This window comes from Carlito syrichta, unplaced genomic scaffold, assembly GCF_000164805.1.
Source record: "Carlito syrichta isolate Samal-C Ts95f unplaced genomic scaffold, Tarsius_syrichta-2.0.1 Scaffold135806, whole genome shotgun sequence".
In the NCBI taxonomy this organism is placed as follows: domain Eukaryota; kingdom Metazoa; phylum Chordata; class Mammalia; order Primates; family Tarsiidae; genus Carlito; species Carlito syrichta.
Window position 1 is genome coordinate 24,091 of NW_007079902.1, and position 9,503 is coordinate 33,593.

Sequence of the window (9,503 nt, forward strand, 5' to 3'; positions counted from 1 at the left end):
ACTGCACTCCAGTTAGGGCGACAGAGTGAGACGCTAACTCAAAAAAAAAAAAAAAAAAAAAAATTTCTTTAAAAAACAAACTTGCGGCCGGGCTCGGTGGTTCAGCCTGTAATCCTAGCACTTTGGGAGGCCGAGGTGAGTGGATTACCTGAGCCTCGTCTCTACAATAAATCAAAAACTAGCCGGGCATGGTAGTGCACGCTGTAGCTCTGGCTATTTGGAAGGCTGAGTCGGAAGGTCAAAGCTGTGGTGGCCGGGAGCATGCCACTGCACTCCAACCTGGGTGAGAGTGAGACTCCAACTCAAAAAATAAACAAACACCTGGGTTCAGTAGCTCAGCCTGTAATCCCATGCTTTGGGAGGCTGAGGTGAGTGGATTGCCTGAGCCCACGGGTTTCAGACCCGCCTGGGCAACTTGGCGAGACATCATCTCTACAATAAATCAAAAATTTGCTGGGCGTGGTAGCGCGTGCGCCTGTAGTTCCAGCTACTTGGAAAGATGAGGCAGAAGGATCGCCGGAGCCCAGCAGGTCAAGGCTGCGGTGGCCGGGAGCGGCCACTGCACTCCCTCTGGATGACAGAATGAGACTCCAACTAAAAACAAAACAAAACAACAAACAAACAAATAAGACAAACTTGCAGACCGTGTGTGGTGGCTCAAGCCTGTAATCCCAGCACTTTGGGAGGCTGAGGCAAAAGGATTGCCTGAGCCTAGGGGTTCAAGACCAGCCTGGGCAACTTGGTGAGACCTTGTCTCTACAATAAATCAAATTAGCCAGGCGTGGTAGCACAAACCTGTAGTTCCAGGTACTTGGAAGACTGAGGCAGAAGGATCTCCTGAGCCCAGCAGGTAGAGGCTGCAGTGGCCATGAGCATGCCACTGCACTCCAGCCTGGGTGATGGAGTGAGACTCTAACGCAAAAAATAAAAATATTTTAGCTATATGTTAAATTTATCTTAAAATGTTCTGTAAGTATTATATTTAGCTAAAAGAATAATCTTTTAGCTTGTTTACACTGTACGGCAATTTTTTTTTTGAGTTGGAGTCTCACTCTGTTGCCCAGGCTGGAGTGCAGTGGCATGCTCATGGCCACCCCAGCGTTGATCTAGTGGGCTCAGGCAATCCTTCCATCTCAGCCTTTCAAGTTGGCAGAATTATAGCAGTGCACTACCATGTCCAGGTAATATTTTGAATTATTGGAAAGACAAGGTCTCGCTAAACTGCCCAGGCTGGTCTCGAACTCTTGGACTCAGGCAATCCTCTCACATCAGCCTCTCAAAGTGCTGGGATTACAGGTGTGAGCCACATCACCCGGCCATTGTAGGGTAATTATTCACGCTTTTATTAACGTACTGTTTGCACTGGTTTGTGATCTGTAAGATAGTTTTTCTTTTTTTTTAGTTCGAGTCTCACTCTGTCATCCAGGCTGGAGTGCAGTGGCAAGTTCACGGCCACCACAGCCTTCACCTGCTGGGCTCAGGCGATCCTTCTGCCTCAGCCTTCCAAGTTGCTGGAACTACAGGTGTGTGCTACCACACCTGGCTAATTTTTTTTTTAATTAGAGACAAGGTCTCGCCATATTGCTTAGGCTGGTCTCGAACCCCTGGGCTCAGGCAATCCTCTTACCTCCACCTCCCAAAGTGCTGGGATTATAGGCATGAGCCACCAGGCCTGGCAAGACAGTGTTTCAAACTAACATAACTGGTTAACTCTCAGCAGGCACACTCAACTCCCTAACCATGTGGACAGACTGATTACATTGGAATGTGGTTTGTGAGTGTTGCAGCACTTGTCTGTGGCTAATATCACACCAACTCTGGGATGTGAACAGACTATCTAAGGACACTTCACGTCCTACTTTCTCCATGTTACTGTTTTTGTATGTTCCCAGTAACTTCAACCACCACTTGTGTTTCCATGCCTTTGTTTAATCATAAAGTGAAAGGAAACTTGTTTCAGATGAAATACAGTGTTATCAACAGCTTTGAATTCAAAGACCTCTGAGCTGAGGGCTTCAGCTGACTCATATGGAACAACCGACAGACCCTGCCCCATGCTGCACAGACACCAATGTGCGGGTGGCCGTGGGCTAACCGGATTCCACCAGCAGTGTTGCAATACACATGGTATAGGCACAAGCATGTCGCTTTTTAAAAACTCCAAGGCTAGGCGCAGTGGCTCAGTCTGTCACCCCAGCACTTTGGGAGGCCAAGGTGAGAGAACTTCTCAGGGGTCTGACTCAGCAATAAATAAATAAATAAATAAATAAATAAATAAAAAGTAGCTGGGCATGGTGGCATGTGCTTGTGGTTCCAGCTATGTGGAAGGCTGAGGCAAAAAGATCGCCTGAGCCTAGGAGGTCGAGGCTGCAGTAGCCGTGAGTGTGCCAATGTGTTCCTACTAGGGTGACAGAGTGAGACTCAGAGAAAAAACAAAAAAACAAAAAACCCCTCAAAACTCAAGGCTGGGTGCAGGGCTCAAGCCTGTATCCCAGAACTTTGGGAGGCTGAGGTGGGAAGACTGACTGAAGCCAGGAAATCAAGACCAGACTGGGCAACGTAGTGAGACCTCATCTCTACTTAAAAAAATAAAGAGCACGATTGTCTAAGGAACTGTGTTTGTATTCCTTCTAAGTGGTTAATACTCCTGACCAAGACTTTAGATTTTAAATGCATCAGCATATTTACAGTAATCCGTAATTGACACTAGCACAGACTACAGTTCCAGGACACCATTTCACTCACCAACCTGCCAACGTTCATCACATGCTTCTATTTGCCAGCCACACTTTGGCTGTGACAAAATTATCTTAGGTGTCCAAGAGAAACCGAAGCCTCACTCCTGGACCTAAGTGGGGCTGCTACCACGCAGGATGGAGCAACCCAGGACACCAGGTCCACAGGGAGGGGAGGAGACTGAGCTGAAAAAAAAGGCGCTGAGTGGGTCTAGGCATGGAACGGCTGGCCCCTAGGCTTGCAGTCAGAAAAATTCAAGTTGTCTACATTTGAAGTAGCTTCAACCAGGTCTTGTCTTCTCTCTCTCGCATAATTCCTAGTGCGACAGTATCTCTAACGATGAAGTTTTCTATGGGCGAGGACCCCATTTTTATTTCCCTCACAATTCTAGATACATTTTACGGGCTCTGACAGAAAAGCAGGAAAATCAAACTGTGGAGATGTGAAAGGGCGAAGATTTTTTTTTTTTGAGTTGGGAGTCTCATTCCCTCACCCAGGCTGGAGTGCAGTAGCACATTCACGGCCACCGCAGTCTTGACCTGCTGGGCTTAGGCGACGCTTCTGCCTCAGCCTTCCAAGTAGCTGGAACTACATGTATGCGTCACCAAGCCCAGCTAATTTTTTGATTTCTTGTAGAGATGAGGTCTCACCAAGTTGCCCGGGCTGGTCTCAAACCTGGGGGCTCAGGCAATCCTCTCACCTTGGCTTTCAGAGTGCTGAGATTATAGGCGTGAGCCACTGCGCCTGGTCTAGAACTTACATTTCTAAACTTAGCTGTCCATGAATCCATGTGGTCCAGAAGTTGTCTATTCATGGTTACTCTTGCCCACACCTATTAAAAACACATGTTTAAAATGAACAATCAGTGAGGAAAACTCTTGCCAGAAATCATTTTTCATCATCCTAAAAAATATTGAATGAACTTTGAAAAAAGTCCTCTTGAACATTAATATTCAGTAATTTTTGTATTATTCACTTATAGCTGCTGTTCACACACAGATATCTCTTTAAGTTTCTTACATTGGTATGTTTAAAGAATATTTTCCTTAAGAACAAAATTAAAATCCTATACTTGCTATTAAAGAGATGAATTATAGACTGACAAATGTTCTACCTCATCTGTATTTTGGAAGCAAGAGTCTGGTAAAAAGTGCTTCAGGCAGGGCACTAATGTCAATTACGTGTCTTAGAGTAAAATGTACAATGTAATTTGGTTTCAGGTTCACAAAGTATGACAGGACCTTTCCTGCTGTTTAATGTGTGCGACATTGACATTTCTCTCCAATAAAAGTGAAGACTGCAGAAAAAGGTTCCTGAGGTAGCAAGACTTCCCAGCACTCCGCCATCAGGGCTCTTTTCTTTGCACTCACCTCTTCAGCAGCTTGCTTGGAGCTGAGATCAGCCTCATCTTTGTTGGCACAGGGGGCCTGAGACCGACAGGCGAGCTGATACTGAAACTTCTTTAAAGTCTGCGCGTAGTCCCCCATGGAGCGGCTGTAGTTCCAGAAGGTGGGGCTGCTGGAGGGCGAGGCGGAGTCTGGGCTCCCTATGAGGAGTAGCGCACAGGATCAGCCTGACAGGGCACCTGGACCCTTCAGCATGGGCTATCGAGGATGGAGGTAACGGCCATCACAGAGTTGGAAGACAAACCCGCCAGGCGCTTCTCCTCCTCCCCTACACGACCTCCTCTCCAGAAAACAAGGGACGCTTGTGTCAGAAATGGGAGAGGGCATCATCTGAGCAGAAGAGCAGTAAGTGGCTGAAGGTAGCTGTTTGTTTTTGTCATAAGATTAAGCCTGGGTCATTCTCTAAGACTTTTAAATAATTCCGTAAGAAACAAACAAAAACCAAATTTCTTGGGGAAACAAATTGGCCAGGTGAGTTCCTTGTGTGAATTTTTTTTTTTTTCTTTTTTGAGTCAGTCTCACTCTGCTGCCCGGACTGGAGTGCAGTGGCACAATCACGGCCACCACAGCCTTGACCTGATGGCCTCAGGCGATCCTTCTGCCTCAGTCTTCCAAGTAGCTGGAACCACACAGGTGTGCAACACCACACCCGGCTAATTTTTTGACTTATTGTAGAGACAAGGTCTCGCCAAATTGCCCAGGCTGGTCTCCAACCTGTGGGCTCAGGCAATCCTCTTGTCTATGCCTCCCAAAGTACTGGGATTACAGGTGTGAGCCACCATGCCCAGCCCTTGCATGAATTTCTAGAAGCTCCTTCTGAATGAGATAACCATAGCCTCCTACTGGTAGCTCTCTCTGGGCTCAAGCTAAACTCATAAATCCCTGTGCTACATTCTGTTTTATTTAATCACCTGTAGTAAACCCTGCATTGCAGTAAAAGATAATCTGCTGAGGTTGCTTCTGAATGTTTACATTTAGGCAGCATGAACAGGCCACATCTGGAATGGATTACACTCAGGTTACAGTCTGTTTTTCCAAATAGAACATGAGCTCCCTGAGGGCAGGGGCTCTGTTTCGAGCACCCAGCACGTGATCTGAGTCAACAAGCAAGTTTTCAATGAAAGGCTTGTATTTTCAGGGCATAACTGATATAAAAACGTAAGTGGACATTTTATACCCTCACACAAAAGCCACAAATATAAAGTATTTCTTTGAAAAATCACACCATGATTTCTTAAAGGAGTGACTACAAAATAATAAAATTAAGTTTCATACAATGTGCATAAACACGAAGGATGAGAAATCACAAAAGGGGACGTACAGCATTTCCATTCAAAACCTTGAAGGATAGCTAGTGTGGCACTAGGAGCTTTGGTGAATGTAGCATGTTTCACGCTGGCATAAAAATAAACTTACACAGAGTAAAGAAATAGCTCACTTTGTGTGAAGTTAAATTTCCAAATAGGACTTCTGACAAGATGGACTTTAGGAATGAATTAATGTCAAGAAAAGAAGTTGTAAGCCAACATAAATGATGTAGTAAAAGGGGCAGGAAAGGAAAGAAGAAACCCCTGTCATGATACAGCATACAGTTACCCTAGTGAAGCTTTGTGAAAAAACTTGACCTTGAGAAAAATGTCACTGAAGATTTGCTTTAGATAATAAATAGAAACAAGAAGTCTGAATACCTGTTAGGCATTAATCAGATAAAGAGTATACAAGGCTGGGCATGGTGGCTGACGCCTATAATCCCAGTGCTTTGGGAGGCCGAGGTGACAGGATTGCCTGAACCCACGAGTTCGAAAATAGCCTGGGCAACTTGGCTAGACTTCTTCTCTACAATAAATCAAAATAAATGAGCTGGGTGTGGTGGCCCGTGCCTGTAGTTCCAGCTACATGGAAGGCTGAGGCGGAATGATTGCCTGAGCCCAGCAGGTCAAAGCTGCATTGGCCATGACTGTGCCCCTGTACTCCAGCCTGGATGACCAAGTGAGACTGACTCAAAAGGAAAAAAGTATATATAGCAAACAATGACTAAACAGGGTCTTTCCATAACTACCCCCCCCACCAGATCTGAAACATCCTCCACCATAAATATCTAAAAATGTTTATCAGATACATTATTTACTTATTTAGAAAATATAGTTTAAGCCGGGCTTGGTAGCTCAGTCTGTAGTCCTGCACTTTGGGAGGCTGAGGTGAGTGGATTGCTTGAGCCCGCGGGTTCGAGGCCCGCCTGGGCAACTTGGCGAGACCTCATCTCTACAATAAATCAAAAATTAACCGGGCGTGGTAGCGTGTGCCTATAGTTCCAGCTACTAGGAAGGTTGAGGTAGAAGGATCGCTGGAGCCCAGCAGGCGAGGCTGCGGTGGCCAGGAGCGGCCACTGCACTCCAGTCTGAGCAACAGAGTGAGACTCCAACTCAAAAAAAAAAGAATATATAGTTTATTTAAAAAAAGGTATATTAGAGAGAGAAAGAGGATTCACCTCCCCAAGGTAGGGAAGGGGACCAAAGCCAGGAAACATGGCAACAACCACAGCTCAAAGAGCACATGGCCACACCACAGTCCAGGAAGGCAATGGCAGATTCATTATTTAAATAATGGAGTGTATTAAAAAAAAAAAGCAAGGCTATGGACAGCCAGCAGCTGTAAATGAAGAGGAGATTAAAGTCAGAGTGGCTGGTGAGCTGGTATGGCTACTCTGAGGGCTGCAGGCCTGAGAAATCTGTCCGCTTGGACGCCGTCACCCACCTGGAAAGTGGAAAGAAGGGCTTGGGCCTGGGGAGGAGAGTGCTAGATGGATACCTCACCCTGTCCCAGGTCAGCCCTCAGTACAGGTCCAGGAATCTCAAAGGGCCACCTTCTGAGTAGATAAGAAAAAAGTTATCCACAGGGACTAGGACATAAAGGAGGCTTGTCTGTCTTAAGCTATTGGGTCATTAAAAGAAAAACATCCCTGGAGATTTAAAAATTATAGGTTCATCTTCATGTCAGTTTAGAGTGTCCACTTATTCTACTGGTGGGGTCTAGCAGTCTCAAGTTTAGAAATGACTTAAGTTAGCTCAAGGTCAATGACGCTCGCTGGGCACCTGACAAAGGCAAACACAAATAAATGGCTAGGAAGAGACAAGCCTTCCATCTGCCTGCCCAAGCGACAGGGCACTGACAAAACTCTACTGAGGACATGCTTGCCAAAAACAAACAGGAAGTACAAAGTCACACAGAAATGAGCCTCCACGCATAACACGCCAACAAAAGTGGTCAGCATTTAGCCTCCAAGAACTTTAGTTAATTGAACTATTGAAGACTTTTTGTGTTTAGGCCGGGTGCAGTGGCTCATACTTGCAATCCAAGCACTTAGGGAAGCCAAGGCAGGAGGACTGCCTGAATCCATGACTTCACCAGCCTGGGAAACAGCCAGAACCCACCCCTAACAACAAGAAATATGTTTACAGTGGCCTGAATTCAGATACTGGCTCCTCCACTTACTTATGAATGGCTTTGGGCAAATTTCTTAGTCTCTTTGCTTAAGGTCAGCTATTTTCCAGTTGACCTTAGCTCTATCCTTTGCTAACATTAAATGAGTGTTGTCACCACTGGGTATGGTGGCTTACACCTATAATCCCAGCACTTTGGAAGAAAGAGGTGAGAGGATATCCTGAGCACAGGGGCTGGAGACCATCTCGGGCAACTTGGTGAGACCTCATCTCTACAGTTAAATAAATAATTGGCTGGGTGTAGTGGTGCATGCCTATGGTTCTGTTACTTGGTAGGTTGAGGCTGAAGGATCGCCTGAGCCCAGTAGGTTGAGGCTGTGAGCATGCCACGACACTCCAGCCTGGGTGACAGTAAGATTCTGACTCAAAGAAAAAAAAAAATAATTAATTTTTGGAGGGCAGACTCCTTGTAGTATAGGCTTTCCCCACTAGTTAAGTATTCTAGGAACCCACTGGCATCAGTGTACCAGCTAGCATTGTTGTGAGAGACCGCATGTGGCTTCGGTGAATTGTTTTGGAGATTCTTTCAATGCGCTGGCTCACTTTCATTTAATGAGTGCACCTGCCCACACTACACTGTGTGTTCAACAGTTTTTGATCAAAAGCAACATGATAGCCGGGCTCGGTGGCTCAGCCTGTAATCCTGCACCTTGGGAGGCTGAAGTGAGTGGACTGCCTGAGCCCGCGGTTTCGAGACCCGCCTGGGCAACTTGGCAAGCCCTCATCTCTACAATAAATCAAAATGAGCCAGGTGTGGGAGCGCGCACCTGTAGTTCCAGCTACTTGGAAGGCTGAGGTGGAAGGATCGCCGGAGCCCAGCAGGTCGAGGCTGCGGTGGCCAGGAGCGGCCACTGCCCTCCAGTCTGGGCGAGGGAGTGAGACTGCAACTCAAAAAGAAAAAAAAAGCAACGTGACCTCTGTGCCCTATCCTCCCTATTCACCCAATCTCGCCCTGGAGAATTTTTTTGGTTTCCCTGGATGAAGAAAGTCCTCGCCGAGCACAGTGGCTCACTAGGGAGGCTGAGACAAGAGGACTACCTGAACTCAGGGGAACCTCATCTATACAATATATAAAAAAATTAGTTGGGTGTGATGGCACACACCTGTAGTTCAGTTACTTGGAAGGCAGAAGTGGAAGGATCGCCTAAGCCCAGCAGGTCAAGGCTGCGGTGGCCAGGAACATGTCACTGCACTCCAGTCTGGGCGTCAGAGTGAGACTCCAGCACAACAACAACAAAAAAAAGAAAGAAAAAAGTCCTCAAACAGAAACGTTCTGCTACTGTGAAAGAAAGCGGTAAACAAAAAAAACCACAGACTTAAAAAGGCATCAAAACATCAGTTAAAAAACTGAACAGTGGAAAAAGCATCTAGATAGGTGTATTACATCACATGGAGAGTATTCTGAAGGTGACTGAAGTTTTAAACACGTAAAAATAAATACACAAATTTTTAAATAAATAAGTTCCAGGGTTTTTTCAGCCCCTCTCCCCCCTGTATAGTTCAGTAGGAAGCAAGAAGCAGATAACGTTTCTGTTTATTGTTTGGTACAAAACATATCATTATCTTGTTTGAAGTCTTTGTTAATCTACTTCTGCATAAACCAGAATTCATCACTCCAATTGGGCCTTATAAAAATGGGGGGAAGCCGGGCTCAGTGGCTCAGCCTATAATCCCGCGCCTTGGGAGGCTGAGGTGAGTGGAATGCCTGAGCCTGAGGGTTTGAGACCGGCCTGGGCAACTTGGCGAGACCTCATCTCTACAATAAATAAAAAAATCAGCCGGGCATGATAGCGCGTGCCTATAATTCTGGCTATTCGGAAGGCTGAGGTGGAAGGATCACCGGAGCCCAGCAGGTCGAGGC

General features: G+C 46.1%; 1 protein-coding gene across 2 annotated transcripts in view; it reads right to left on the reverse strand.

Moving 5' to 3' along the window:
* TMEM209 (transmembrane protein 209) overlaps positions 1-9,503 on the reverse strand; it is a 36,207-nt gene that overhangs the window by 15,533 nt on the left and 11,171 nt on the right. For both annotated transcript variants that reach the window (XM_008049589.2, XM_008049590.2), the window contains exons 6-7: positions 4,107-4,282; positions 3,497-3,568 (exon numbers count right to left, since the gene is read on the reverse strand). In XM_008049589.2, the coding sequence (XP_008047780.1) occupies positions 3,497-3,568; positions 4,107-4,282 (248 nt within the window). The remainder of the gene's footprint in view (positions 1-3,496; positions 3,569-4,106; positions 4,283-9,503) is intronic.